This window comes from Leptodactylus fuscus, chromosome 4 (genome assembly GCF_031893055.1).
Source record: "Leptodactylus fuscus isolate aLepFus1 chromosome 4, aLepFus1.hap2, whole genome shotgun sequence".
NCBI classification, from domain to species: domain Eukaryota; kingdom Metazoa; phylum Chordata; class Amphibia; order Anura; family Leptodactylidae; genus Leptodactylus; species Leptodactylus fuscus.
The window spans coordinates 47,652,949-47,669,112 of NC_134268.1; the positions used below are offsets into that span (position 1 = coordinate 47,652,949).

The following is a 16,164-nucleotide window of genomic DNA, read 5'->3' on the forward strand; positions in this document are numbered from 1 at the left end:
CTGCCGCTTTAAGAGGAAGTCAGACGCAGGCAGCCCCTGCGTCTGACTTCCTCCAGACGCTGCAAGACACTGAGAGCTGTGTCCTGCAGCGTCTAATAGAGAATTAGTGATGCTTTTATCAAAGCATCACTAATCCAAGTGTCCTAAAGTAAAAAGTGTAAAAGTAAAAAATAAAAAGTGAAAAATAAATAAATAAAGTGTCTGATAAAAATGAATAAACTTATAAAGCCCCAAAATTTCCTTTTTTCTATAAAAAATGAATTATATTAAAAAAACCTAAAACTTAATAAAAACAATACATATTTGGTATTGTCGCGTCCGTAACAATCTGAACAATAAAACTCCAACAATATTTAATGTATACGGTGAACGTCGAAAAAAAAACCCGGAAAAAACCCACCGGAAGTAGTGATTTTTCGCCATCTCACCTTACAAAATATGCTATAAAAAGTGATCAAAAAGTCATATACACCCCACAACAGTACCAATAAAAAGCGCACATTGTCCCGCAAAAAATAAGCCCACAACCAACACTGTCAACCGAAAAATAAAAATGTTACGCTTCTCAGAAGATGGCGATGCAAAAAACATTGATTTATGTCCCTAAATGTGTTTTTATTCTACAGAATTAGTATCGCATAAAAAAAATACTATAAATGAGGTATCGCCGTAACCGTACCGACCCGCAGAATAAAGGGAACATGTTACTTATATTGTACGCTGCATGGTGAAAAATTTAAAAGGTAGAATGCAATGCCAGGATTGATTTTTCTTTAAAAAATCCTGCAAAAAAGGGTTAATAAAATGTATTCAATAAGTTGTAGGCACCCAAAAATGGTGTCATTACAAAATGCATCTCATCCCGCAAACAACAAGCCCTTATATGGCCATGTCACCAGAAAAATAAAGAAAATATAGCATCTAGTAATGTGAAGACAAACAACCCCAAAATCGCCAAATCATTAGAATACAACTGGCGGCGTCAGGTAGGGAATATATAAGCTGTGCAAGCGGATATCAGGGGACACCCCAGATTTACAGCTTATGAGGGAAAAGACACCGGAAGTGATCCCCTAAGTGACCCCAGAGTGACTCCCCCAATCATGGGATATAGTAGGGAATTTGGTGTTTGCAATGTCCTCCACACCGCTTATATATTCCCTCTTCGCCATCCCCTCTGCAATCACGTCCGGGGTACTAATACTCACTACACCCCCTGATATATTCTTTCAGGGGTGCAGTTTTCAAAATGGGGTGACTCCTTTGGGGAATCCAGTTTTCTGGTACGTTATAGGCTCTACAAACATGACATGGCGTCCGGATACCAAACATCTGAATCTGTGCTCCAAAAGCTGCATAGCGCTCCGTCCCTTCTGCGCCCTGCTGTGCGCCCAAACTGCAGTTTATGCCACATGTATGACACTGGTGTAACCGGGATAATGTACGTAATGTCATATGTGGGTATAAACTGATATTAGGGCACAGCCGCGCACAGAAGGGAAAAGAAGGGTTATTGGGTTTTTGGAGCGCAGACGGTTTGGTTTTTGGATGCCATGACACTTTTGCAGAGCTGAAGCGCCAGTAAAGTGGAATCCCCTGATATGTGACCTTATTTTGGAAACTACACCCCTGAAGGATTTATCCAGGGGTACAGAGAGCATTTTTAACCCCCAAGTGTTGCTATAACATATTATCCATAAATGAATACAAAGCTGATTGTGAGAAGTGAAAATGACAATTTTTCCAAGAATCCGTCATTTCAGTGCGTAATATGTTGTGTCCGACTCGTATCAGAGATGAACGCTCTGAAAGCTGTTATGCCCGGGATACCCACTTAACAGTTTTTGGAGTGTGTATCTCTGCTGACATAAGTTGGGCACAACATATCAGATACTGAAATGGCGAATCTCTGGAAAACTTCATTTTTAACTTCTCATTATCAGCCGCAATTTCATTTCTGGAAACCAAATAAATGCAACCCTCAAGGGTTAAAATGCTCGCTACACCGCTTGATAAATGCCATCAGTGGGGTAGTGTCCAAAATGGGGTGAGATGTCTGCAGATTCCACTTCAGGGGCTTTGCAAAAGTGGCATGGTGTCCTAAAACCAAACTGTGCTCCAAAAACCAATATAGCGCTCCTTTCCTTCTGTGCCCGGCTGTGTCCAAACAGCCTTTCTACCTACATATGGCATTAAGTCTGTTATCCGGGGTACACCAGTGTCATACATGTGGGCATACACCGCCATTTGGGTACACAGCAGGGCGCAGATGTGAAGGAGCGCTATGTGCTTTTGGAGTGCAGATTTAGATTGTTGGTTTTTGGACACCATGTCATATTTGCCGAGACCCTAAAATTTCCCCTACAAAATGGGGTCACTTCTTGGCGAATTCCAGTTTACTGGCACCTTCAGGGCTCTGCAAAAGCAACATGGCGCCCCGAAAGTCCCTCTAACACTGTACCCCAATAGCTAAAAAGCGCACTGCTCCTTCCCTTCTGAGCCCTGCTGTGTGCCCAAGCAGCAGTTTACACCCACATATATAATTTTTTGCCCCTCGGGATGGCCCCTTAATAGTTTTAGGAGTGCAGGTCTCTGACAACACAAAGTGGGTGCAACGTATTGGGCACCGAAATGGCATATTTCTTTAAAAATTTCAATTTTCATTTTGTACATTAATTTTTGGGAAGCATTTTTAGGCTCAAAATGATAATACCCCTTGATACATTCCTTGATGGGTGTAGTTTTTAAAATGGAGTCACATTTGAGGGGTTTCCATTGTATTGGTACTTTAGGGGCTCAGCAAATGCGACATGGCACCTGAAAACTATTCCAGCAACATCTGCCCTCCAAAATCCAAATAGCGCTCATTCCATTCTGAGCCCCACCATGTCCCCATACAGCAGATTATGGCCACATATGGGGTATTGCCGTGTTCAGGAGAAATTGTGTAACAAACTGTGGGGGGCTTTCTCTCCTTTAACCCCTTGTGAAAATGAAAACTTTGGGGATAAAGGGACATTTTACTAATTTTTAACCTACACATCCCTAAGTTAGTAAAATCTGTGAAACGGCTATAGGGTCAAAATGTTCACTATACCCCTCAATGAATACCTTAAGGGGTCTAGTTTATAAAATGGGGTCATTTATGGGGGTTTCAATTGTTTTGGTATCTCAAATCTTGTTTGAATGTGCAATGGGCCTGAAATATCTGCAAGCAAAATTTGAGTCTTGAAATCCAGTTGGTGATCCCTTCTTTTTGGGCCCTACCGTGCGTCCGTACATAGAATTAAGGCCACAAAGTGTACATTTTTGAACACGGGAGAAATGGGGCCATCTATTTTGGGGTGTTTTTCTTCATTTTCATGTGTTATGTGCAAAAAAACTGCCTTTAAAATTACTCTTTTGTGTAAAAAATATGAGAATTTTTTGTTTGACGCAAATTCTTTTAAAACCTATGGTGTCAAAATACTCACTATACCCCTCAATGAATACCTCAAGGGGTCTAGTTTATAAAATTGTGTCATTTATTGGGGTTTTCAATTGTTTTGGTAACTCAAATCTTGTTTGAATGCGCAATGGGCCTGAAACATTTAGAAGCAAAAATTGTGTCTTGAAATCCAGTTGGTGCTCCCTTCTTTTTGGGCCCTACTGTGCGTCCGTACATGGGATTAAGGCCACAAAGTGTACATTTTTGACCACGGGAGAAATGGGGTCATCTATTTTGGGGTGTTTTTCTTCATTTTCTTGTGTTATGTGCAAAAAAAACGGCCTATAAAATGACACTTGTGTAAAAAATATGAAATTTTTTTTGTTTGACGCAAATTTTCTCAAAACTTATAGGGTCAAAGTACTCTCTATACCCCTCAATGAATACCCTAAGGGGTCTAGTTTATAAAATGGTGTCATTTATGGGTGTTTTCAATTGCTTTGGTAACTCAAATCTTGTTTGAATGTGCAATGGACATAAAATATCTGCAAGCAAAATTTGTGCTTTGAAATCCATTTGGCCCTCCCTACCTCTTAGGCCCTACTGTACGTGCATATATAGGACTAAGGCCACAAAGTGAACATTTTTTAACACGGGAGAAGTGGGGTGATATATTTTGGGGTGTGTTTCTTCTTTTTGATGTGTTGTGTGCAAAAAAACTGGCTTTAATATGACATATATTTGAAGAAAATGAAAATGAAATTTTTTTCATCATTTGTAATAATTCTTGCAAAACAATATTTGTTTGATCAAAATGCTCACTATACCCCTCAAAGAATACCTGAAGGGGTCTAGTTTTCCAAATTGGGTCATTTAATGGGAGTTTCTGTCATTATGCCACCTATTCCTGTCTGCAAACATAGCTTGGTACAGGAAAAAATCACACACTCAAAATTTCCAAAATTTGCTTATAAACTTGATAAACTTGTAAATTGTCTAAGTTACTCAAATATGCTAAAATTATCTCAAATATGCTTGAAACACAAAAGGAACATTTGGAAATATATAACTACTAACTTTTTTGCCCTGTATTATTGTGTATATGTGAGATATCGCAGCTAAAAATGGAAAACATTGAAAAATTTTCAAAATTTTCAGCATTTGCGAGTTTTTTAATAAATTTACACAAGTTATATCAGTCTAATTTTACCTTCTCAGTAAAGTACAACATGTCACGAAAAAACAATATCAGAATCGCTTGGATGCAATATACTGTTACAGAATTATTCATTGATAAAGTCACACAGGGCAAATTTCAAAAATTTGGCTTGGTCATTAAGGTCCAAAACAGGCTGGTCACTAAGGGGTTAAAAAGTGTTAAAATCTATTTAAAAAATCTGTAGTAAATTTTTTACTGCCTGAATTCAGATAGGGGAAGTCAGACCTTAGGTTGTTCATATTCTATGGTATATTTGAGTGAAGTTGGGTTCCTGGGAAGACGGACACTTAGGACAGGCAGTGAAGTGTAATCTGATGTAGAGATCTCCAGCGACCCCACTGTATACTACTGTATACTCGGAACTTCACTGTCTCCATTAACAAGCAACAGATTTTTAAATTCATCTCTGGGGTGTTAGGCAGTGTTCACACGCCCAGGATTTGCAATAGCCATATATACTGTTTATTCCATGGCAGAGGCCAAATACTCCTATTTCTGCCGTAAATGTTCAAAGAGGTAGTGGCACTCACGTGACATCACTGGTTCATCAGTCACGTGGCTGATTTACAGCTCAGTCCCATTCAAGCGAATACTGAGCATAGTCACCATACAATACAGTGAAGTGGGTGTAGCACCTTACTGGTGAGGTTGGGGGCTATGAGACCAATGTTGAGAGACAAATGTTGCCGTTTGTGTAATGAAAAGTTCTACAATTTTTCAATACACTTTCTGTATTGATTCCTCACAGTTTTCTAGATTTCTGCTTGTCATTCATTCTGCTTACTTCTAGTCCATGGTCATGTGATATATGGTCCATGGTCATGTGATATATGGTCCATGGTGATGTGATGGACATCTGCTTGGTGCAAGCTGTGCACCTGTGTGTCCATCACATGACCATGGACTGTATATCACATGACTATGAGTCGTATATCACATGACCATGGACTGTATATCACATGACTATAAATCGTATATCACATGACCATGGACTGTATATCACATGACTATGAATCATATATCACATGACCATGGACTGTATATCACATGACCATGGACTGTATATCACGACTATGAATCATATATCACATGACCATGGACTGTATATCACATGACTATAAATCGTATATCACATGACCATGGACTGTGTATCACATGACTATGAATCATATATCACATGACCATGGATTGTATATCACATGACTATGGACTGTATATCACATGACTATAAATCGTATCTCACATGACCATGGACTGTATATCACATGACTATGAATCATATATCACATGACCATGGACTGTATATCACATGACCATGGACTGTATATCACATGACTATGAATCATATATCACATGACCATGGACTGTATATCACATGACCATGGACTGTATGTCACATGACTATAAATCGTATATCACATGACCATGGACTGTATATCACATGACCATGGATACAGAGAGAGTATTGGAAAATTGTAGAACTTTTCATTCTACAAACAATAACATTTGTCTCTTATAATTGGTGTAACCTATTTTGCAGGATGCCTTGATTTCCATGGCACAGGAGTAAGCTCACATCCCGGACACTGCCATATAGTGCCGTACTATACTGAGTCTGATGTAACATTAGGTGTGTGTCCCTTTAATTGTTGTAAGTGAGCATGTGGCAGCGCGTACCCTTCCCATTGTGTACTGTCAGCTAGCAGGTTATACATCAGAAAAGCTGAGATGTCAGCTGTTCACTGTCAAAGAAGATTCCAAGAAGCCCAGATTGTTTTCTAGCAAAAACAGGCTAGTTATCACGTAGCGAGCTACCAATATGTCAATGTACGTCATTGAAATGTAGTTAAGATCCGGAAAAAATAGGAGCAGTTTATATGCGGCCAAATACTGCAAAAGTTACGAAAAAAACTAAATATGATTGTCATAGTAGGGAAAGGGCCTTGTGCGATACCATAGCCGTACTCCTCCTTCCTATGTAAAGGTACACGGAGCAGGGCTTGCACTGAATGGGATTTAGCTGAAAAAGGGTATTTTGGCGCAGTCCATTGATCTCCGAAAAATCATGGTTATGGAAAGCCGATTGGCTATAATGTTCCTCCCTCTTGTCCTCTCCAGCTGGATGCCAGACACAATATAAAATCTCTCATGACTCCGGTATTTCTGTATTAGAGACTCTTAAAACTTTGGTACAACACCAGAGACACAATTCTATGTCCTATAGTGACCGAGGTATAAGTGTTTGATGTGACCCTCCCCCACCCTCATGTTCTCTCCATCATGCACAAGGTGGTACACTGTACACAGTGAGAAGTAGAGACAGATCTCAAGGGAGAGAAGAAATGCAGGGATTCACCGAAAGGAGACAATATGTATTACTAAAGTATATTACAAAATGTATGAATGACACAAATACCGCCAGAGAATGGAAACTGGCACAGACATTTACTTACACTTTAATTCATTTACAAGCATAAGCATTTAGAGCTGGATGTTCCACAATGGGAGAAATTTACTGACTCAGATACATGGGTGTACATGTGGCACATCTTAGGCCCGGTTCACATCTGTGATTGGGGAGTCCACTTGGGGACCCCCCGAATGGAAACCTATCGGCATAAAAAGTGGTTACCTAAGGAAACCTGCGGACTCCGTGGACTGTAATGGGGTCCGTGTGGTTTCTGCATGAAAAATGCGGAGAGAGAAGTGTTGCTTGCATATTTCATGTGGATATGGAAACAGAATGGCCCAAATGCAGATGTGAAGCGGGCCTTAGGCACTCGGCCATGTCTCGCACCACATTGTTATCTCTGCACTCTACTAACCACTTTTTATGATGGTGAAGGCGGTGGAGACCAAGGCAGGTCGGGACGGTGAGGTCTTAGACTAACAAACTTACTAGATCGTCACACCATAAAGCTGGTTTGGGTTATTCCTGACGTCTACACCCGTTCCTGACACACGTACAGAGCACCAGTCTTCACACATTCTCCCCAGTTCTATTTTGTGTATGACCAGCTTTATATTCTTTACAAAGCAGAGATATAGGCAGTAAGTGCCCGGACCTTACATAGAAGTGATCCTGATCGTGGCACTTACTTATCTGACTCTTCTTAAGGGGATTTTTCCATAAATAACTTATATGACCAGTCAATCAGACATGTTTCCTTATCTCCCACATATTCCAGATGAGAGCTCATCTCTGGCCTGTGGTTGTCCCCATACTATTGTCTCAGTCATACGTTCTGATTCTGTGTCCTGTGCCTTAGGACGGTGGCCCGGGATCTGTATGTACCAGTGCTAAGTGGCGGTGTGCTCTCATATCACACTGCTGACATCTGTCCTTTGTTTTCTTTGTGAGCAAATTGTTTGTTTTCCTCTTCTTCTGTCATCTGGTAAAGCTGCTAAAAATGAGGGGAAAGGAGTTTAGTGTGCTCAGTGTAACCCTTAGACTGCCATGTGTCTAACCAAATTTCTCCTCTGTTGTAGGACAGCTCACGCTCGTGCAAAGGGGGACGCTGCTGACCAGGCAAGCCAAGCTGCACGTCAGGAAGCGGACATCGCCAGAGCCGTGGCAAGAGAACTGTCACCGAGCTTCCATCAACCTGGTGAGTGAAATCGCTCTGAATCCATTGGCTTTGTGTCCATGTAGCGTATTTCCTTAAATCACGGTGTGGTATTTCATTTACAGGTCACCACATTAGGACAGATTAAACATCTTTGATCTTAGGGCTGGGCGATTATGACCTCAATGAAAATCACAATTAATCAGGCCTTTTTTCTTAATTATGATTAATGGTGATTATTTAGGTCATGCCCCTTTTACAGTAGGTGTTGGATGAACCTTGCGTGATTCGTCTCGTGAGGTTCGCCCGGTGTTTTCGTTCAATGAACACAGCCGAACCAAAACTGCTTTTATACTCTGGGGGCTTAACGTATAATGATCAGAGACCCAGAAGAGGTGATTGAACTATCTCCTGGGCTCCACCATGACACAGGAACCACTGAGACCTGTGACTGGAGCTCAGGATCATGTGTCATAGTGACACATAGACGCAAGCGTCGCAACGTACCCACACATTTCTGTTCTCTGGTTGCCTGTGACAGTAGGGTGACCTGGTGAGTCTTTACAGTTTGTAGCAAGATGTACAGAGAAGGTTGGCGTAACCGCTCCATCACTATTTAGTAAATCATCTTAAAAAATTCTTTTGCCAAACCCCAGTCAAGAAGGTTCAGAAAGCTTAAAAACTTTCCAACAGTCTGTTACACAGTCGACTTAAGAGCCCTCGTCCTGGTGCACAGCGCGGATCAGAGCGCTCTTTGTTGTGCACGACACGTTGCGCATCTATAAATGCAGTCATTGTTACAATCGTCTCTTTCAAGATAAATGAGACTATTAATTGAGATTGCTAAAGTCGGTTTGTATGGTTTATAAGTAGCAAGCATTGGCAACCAGGAGAGAGAAAGTCTGAGCGGGGTATAGCAGGTGGCTAAGGCAGTGTTATTGATTCAGCACGATGTGCAGTCTTAGGGTGCATGCACACTACGTAACGCCGGGCGTGTATGAGAGCCGTACACGCCGGCGTTACAGCAGGGCTGCCGAACACTTCCCATTCACTTCAATGGGAGCGCTCGTAAACGCCGCTGTTACGAGCGCTCCCATTGAAGTGAATGGGAAGTGTTCGGCAGTCTGCTGTAATGCCGGCGTGTACGGCTCTCATACACGCCCGGCGATACGTAGTGTGCATGCACCCTTAGGGTAAGTTCACACAGGGTTTTTTGGATCCTAGTAAAGATCTTGCCCTGTTATCTCTGGTCACATGACCTAATTACATGATGCAGTGTTTTATGTTTTTCTACCTAAGGGGGCATTCACAAAGAGTAACGTGCCGCGTGATGTGGCACGTATACGGCGTGTGAGACTTTGCACGCCATAAAAGCTCCCATTGATTTCAATGGGAGCCTGGATCGTAAACGCCGCGTTATTTTGCGGCTGCAAAATCACGGCCGCAAAATAACGCGGCGTATACGATCCAATCAATGGGAGCTTTTACGGCGCATAAAGTCTCACACGCCGTATACGTGCCACATCACGCCTCACGTTACTCCGTGTGAATGCACCCTAAAAGCCCCCAAAACTTCCATTAGTCCAGGGCGTCACGTAGCGTAAACCCTGCAATTTTGCCACGGTGGAAATGCCACAGCAAAAAAAACACAGTGTTTTATAGTACCTGCAAAGTGGATGGGATTCTGGCTAATCCCATCCAGACATTGCAGGAATATATCCACAGCGGGCATGCTGCGATTTCAGGAGATGTTGTGTTTTTGTAAATGGCAGCATGTCAGTTCTATCTATATGGAAACGCTGGCATTTTCCGTATGGGTATAACTGAAACAGAGGAAAAGTGTGTGTGTGCGCGTGCACGCGCGCGTGCGTATATCTGTGTGTGTGTTTGTAAGCACTTTATGGATACAATATTTGTTTGATGTGGCAGCCATTGCTTACCATTCTTTGGCTTTTAGGATGTTGCGTTGCTATAAATGTTCTCACACGTATTGGTGATGTGGAGGATACACATCAGGCCGTTGTAACTTTTCACACCCTTACGTTTTCCTATAGGATGTGGCCGGCTAATTCCTCAGCAGATGTGTGGTCCATGTACTAGTCATTGTGGCTCGCTCTGGAGTGTGTCCTGGTGTTACTTATCTGTGTGTCAGAATGTACTACAACACGAGATCTATTAGATATCTCCCCGGCTAGATCCCCTAGGGCCACTTGCAGTGAACCATTAAAATCACCACTAACACATCTGTAAACCTGCAGCGCCATTTCTATTTGCTTTTTAAGCAAACAGCTCTAGGAAATGATCTTCTTATTGATCTTTGGGAAAATGGTCACAAAAATCAAGATTGTATGTTGGGCAGGCAGCAGTAGATTGTGTGAATAGGAATCCCATTCATTACTCTGCTGTCTAAACAGACATACTTTACTTAAAGACAATGCCAGTATCTCTGCAGGCTGTGACTAATAGGCTGCAGACACCTCCAGCAACACCACACACCCCTTGTAAGACAAATATCAACAGTCTTAGGTGTTATTGACAGTCTCAAGTGTTTGAGACAAACTTCCCGCTAGGCATACATTGTTATCTGCTTTCACTGGCAACTGTGGTTTCTTGGGCTCAACAGAGGACATATTGGTGTAGACCTATGTAGTTCTTTACTATTAGAACCCAAAACAGTCAAAATGTGCTGGTCAGGTGCTGAAAATATACCCTGGGATTATAAACTGGTCATATACCTGCAGATCCATGGTGGCTGAACCTACTGATGAGCCATCTAAGGGGTAGAGAAGTATTGAAATCCAACTCGGAAGAGATGACCTGCCGCCAGTGGCGTCTCCCTTGTCCCTTGGCTGAGCATGCATGTGTATGGAGGGATCAGTAGTTGAGTTACTGTAGAGTAGGTTGTACATTTTTCTGGGGTTTTAGGTTGATTTTGAAGTTTTCGATGGTGCAATGTGTTGGGGTAAGGAGTTCTAGAGTATGGGGAATACAGGGGAAATCCTAGAGATAACTGTATAAGGAGCAGGAAATAAGGAGGAGATCTTGTGAGGAATGGAGACTACCTATAGTGTGGTGTCGAGAGGTTAGGACAGAGATGTACGGTCATGGGTGGGCTTGTCTGTCATTGTTGCTATTGTGAACGGAATTTCCTGGTTAGGGGTTTCCAGTGAAGTCACTGACAGGGGTCCAATGAGGAAAGAGGAACATTAGCAGATTGCAGTTTTTTGGATTAAGACTACGCATTACTAGGGTTTACCCAGTCAAAGAACCTCATAAGCAGTAGTGGGAGGAAGCAAATAACTCTATTTGATGTCCAGTAGGCAGATCATACCCTTTGTATAAAATCTGATCAAATAAAATTGATAGATTATGAGAAAATCATTAAAGCGCATCATTTGTTCTTAATATTGTGAGCGCTGGCAGACAAACCAGAATTACTACGAGGTTGGGAAGACCCTGCACCAGAAATCTGTGTCCGCCAGGGACTGGCATAAACATCAACTAGAGGTCACATCAGTTTACTGCCACAATAGTGAACCTTTGCCCATCCTCCTCTGTCCACTTTTTTCAAAAGCAAGTTGGAAAATGGACAAAGTAGCACTATAATTTTTTTTTTTGCATCATAATGTGCCACACTTGTGCCATAAACTCCCTCCATTGTCTGCAGATTATTGTTTTGTGCCCCAAAACAGACGACAAAATGAATGGCTGACAACCAGGGAAAACCTCTGCACCCTGCGCCCATTCGTCCCATCTCTGTGACCATCTCTATAAATCCACCCTTTCACTTCTGGAAAGAATCTATTAATCACAAGATATAATCTAAGATATTTAATACGCCGCACTTATCAGCTTTGCATTTTCACCGTGACTATCTCCATTTTTAATGCCTCAGATTATTACATGGATTAGAGACATCTCTTCTCCATCATGGCTGATATCACAGCACAAAGAATCCTTGTTATTCAGATAATATGTCTCTTATCGAGAAAATTGCTTCAGTCTGTGCAGGATATAAAACCCTTGTTCACGACACACAAGCCTCCAGTGTACTAGGTGTCACTGAAACAAGCCATGCTTACCATAATAGGCTTTAATGCTATACGCAGCGCTGGAAAGTACAGAAGGGTATTGAATATGATATTGTGTGAAGATTTTATTAATAACCGTTAATAGAATGTGACAGCTTGTAAGGTCACGGGGAGGAATTCATGCATGGCTAAACGCCTTGTAAAATCCTGCTCTTAGGAGATATTGCTCTGGATGCTTGTGAATTGATATCGCTTATACTAAGGAAGAATTTCTTTGTATTAGGACTATACCAGTGTCTGTTTTAGTACATAAAAGTATATGCAGTATAGTTTTGGGGGGTTTGTTATCGTCTCACTTTTAGGAAATATAGTTTTTCAGAAATGTAAACCTATATAGCTTCCTTTTTTCTGTGAGTGGTATGTTCCCGCTCACGGAAAAAAGAAGCGAGCTGCTCTTTCTTCAGGCGGATTCCGCGGCTGATTCAGCCACAGCATCCGCTTCGCGGCAGCACCCTCCGGACTAGGCCCATTCATTTGGGCCTACTCCAGAGCAGGAAGCTGCGACTGTCGGAAGCCGTGGCAGGCGCATTTTGGTCCTATTCTGACTCTGCTTCCCATGTCAAAATCAGGACCAAAATACGCCATCCCATGCCCTGTGTGAGCGGGGCCTATTTCTGCTCATCTCTACCCTTCTCCTCCATTCTGCTTCTGTTTAGCAGACACACACAGGTCTGTTCAGAGGATCAAATGAAAAAATAGAAAGTCCATAAACTGTAAAACTGGAGATGTTATTGATCCATTTAAAAGAACGTCATGTACAGGAAATCACGGACGTGTTTCATGCACAATGCCCTTAGTCATACGATTAAGGGCACTTTGCCCGAAACGCGTCAGTGATTTCGTGTACATGACATTCTTTTAAAAGGATCAGTAAAGTCTCCAGTTTTGCTGCTTATGGACATTGTGCTGGAACTTTCTATTTTTTCATTTAGACTTGGTAGCTGTGTCCAGGGCCGCCGATAGGGCAGTACTACCGCTACTGGCGTCAGGGGCCCGGCCAAATTGAAAAATGGGGGGGGCCCGGCCCCTGGCGCCAGCAGTCCAAGGGCTGAATTGGGGGACGGGGACCGATCGGGGCCCTGACATTTCGATCGGGCCCCCTGCAATGCCCACTGCCCAGGTCAGAGGAGGTTGTTTAAGCCAGTGTGCCGGGTGTGCCGCGGGGAAAGTTCCCCAAACGCGTGCCAAGATTGGCACGGGAGACCTACTGTACATTGCAGGCACAGCAGCCAGTCCCTGCTTGTAAATGTAGACGGAGCGTCCTTACACTGCTCTGCTAGAGCTCAGGTGTAGGACACGCCCCCTTCTCTCCCTGCCCACCAATCAGAGATGAGCCTCTCACTGCACAGGATAAGGGACCTGCTGCTACATGTGAGGAGCTCCTGCCGTCTGCAGCCCAGAATAGGAGAGGAGGAGAGGAAGCTGAACAAAGTGAAAGTAAAAGAAAACACCAGGTTAGTAACTATTCTTATTACTGTCAGGTATTTGGGGTTATTAATTTAGTTTTAGTAACTCCATGTGCCTCACATTAATAGCAATTAACCCCATCATGTCCCTCATATTAACCCCTGTGGCTCACATAAGAGTCAATAACATGTGTGACATATGGGGGTACTATATAATGAAGATATTTACTTAATTATTACCTACATATGTCTCACATATCAGTGTCCCTTATTGTAAAGCACACAGGGGGTTAATGATGGGGTTCACTGCTATTAAAGAGGACCTTTCACCACTTTGGGGCACAGGCAGTGTTATATACTGCTGGAAAGCTGACAGTGCGCTGATTTCAGCGCACTGTCGGCTTTCCCGATCTGTGCCCGGTGTAAAGAGCTTACGGTGCCGGTACCGTAGTGCTCTATGGTCACAAGGGCGTTTCTGACCATTAGCCAGAGACGTCCTTCTGCCTCGCGGCGCCTATCGCGCTGTGCTGTGGAGCGGGGAGGAACGCCCCCTCCCTCTGCTCACACAGCTCGTCCATAGACGAGCATTATCAGGAGCGGGAGGGGGGAGTTCCTCCCCGCTCCACAGTACAGCGCGTTAGGCGCCGCGAGGCAGAAGGACGTCTCTGGCTAATGGTCAGAAATGCCCTTCTGACCATAGAGCACTACGGTACCGACACCGTAAGCTCTTTACACCGGGCACAGATCGGGAAAGCCGACAGTGCGCTGAAATCAGCGCACTGTCGGCTTTCTGGCAGTATATAACACTGCCTGTGCCCAAAAGTGGTGAAAGGTCCTCTTTAATATGAGGCACATTGAGTTGTAACCTGTAATATACATGACCAAACTTTTTATACACAACTGTGGATATAAGTACAGACCTATACATTTCTAAGGACCCATATATACAGCCATTCTTTTTGTGGCTGTGTATCTGGGCCAAATTGAAGAGCTGAAAATTATAGAGCAGGTCCTATATCTGTCCTATACATTCCCTATATCTGTCCTATACATCACCTATATCTGTCCTATACGTACCCTGTATCTGTCCTATATATACCCTATATCTGTCTGCATTTGTGGCCCTGTCAATTAATTTTTAATGTTTATATCAGTGAAAACCACATGCGTGCCACTTGTATGCAGGAGGCGTAAGGCTGAGGCCCCACGTTGCATAAACGCAGCGTTTTTGTTGCAGATTTTGCTGCAGTTTATTTCAACCAAAGATTCAACCATTTAGAATCTATATTATTAACTATATGTATAATATGTACTGTTTTAGTGTCATTTTGTGCCATTTTGGTTGGTGGTGTGCCCCGGGATTTTTGAAGTGTAAAAAGTGTGCCGCGGCTCAAAAAAGGTTGAAAATCACTGGTTTAATTGTCGCAAAATGAAGTAGTCTTAAAATGGTGGTGGTGGTGGGGGCCCAGACACTTAGGCTGTATGGGGCCCCAAAATTCCTGATGGCGGCCCTGGCTGTGTCCCAATACAAATTGGTAAAACTACATCTCCCAGCATGCCCTGAAGCTGTAGACCTTCATCATGTGTGTGTTTTACCAAAATCTTTAAGACCATAGCTAAATTGACATCTGTATTGGTGACTTCATTAGGGGTTCCATCACAGAATCTGATTTAAAAAAATTGTACGGAAAAAGTCCTGTGTGCAAAGTGATGTAGAGGGAGAATGGCAGCCCTGGTGGACTCTGTTATGTACACGCTGGGATCTTTTGGGCTTCTGTTGGTTTTCGGCATGGGGGATAACAGGGGAAGATAGCGCAGATGTAAAAGGAGACTTAAAGGGATTTTGAGCCCCAAATGGAGTTATAATTTATAGTTATTTTTATAAGCGCCAACATATTCCGCAGCACTTTACAAATCACAGGGTACGTGAACAGACAGCATATGACATTATGATGTGACAAAGAAATTAACATCTGAAACAAAAGGAGTGAGGTCCCGGCTGCTCATGAGAGCTCACAATCTATGACCTATCCATAGGATTAGTCATCTATGTGATCTATGGGGGTCTGACACTCAGCTGTGCAGCTCTCTAGGCCCAGGAAGCTGGTGCAGTGGACAGGGAGCATATGCAGGCTGCTTTTATGCAAGTAATACCCCATTATCACCCCATCTAATCACCCACCCAACATCGCCCATACCCACATGTCCATCGTCCACCTGCCACCAAACGAGGAGAACGACGAGACCCCAAGGACTATTGGACCCCCAAACCATCCACCCACTCCACGCCCGCCCCCACCCCCAAACACTCTCTTTGCTTTGGCAATGCCAAATGTATATTCAGACGTGCCAATAAAGCTTTTTTGATTTGATTTGATTGATTTGATTTGAAGTAATAGGAGCAGAGGGGCAGCCCTGTCCACTGCACAGTGGTGGTTCCTGGGAATTGCAGCGC

At 43.0% G+C, this 16,164-nt stretch overlaps 1 protein-coding gene across 1 annotated transcript in view; it reads left to right on the forward strand.

Moving 5' to 3' along the window:
• Positions 1–16,164, forward strand: part of JPH1 (junctophilin 1) — a 97,363-nt gene that overhangs the window by 62,296 nt on the left and 18,903 nt on the right. The window contains exon 3 of the mRNA XM_075270418.1: positions 8,136–8,254. Coding sequence (XP_075126519.1) covers positions 8,136–8,254 — 119 coding nt within the window. The remainder of the gene's footprint in view (positions 1–8,135; positions 8,255–16,164) is intronic.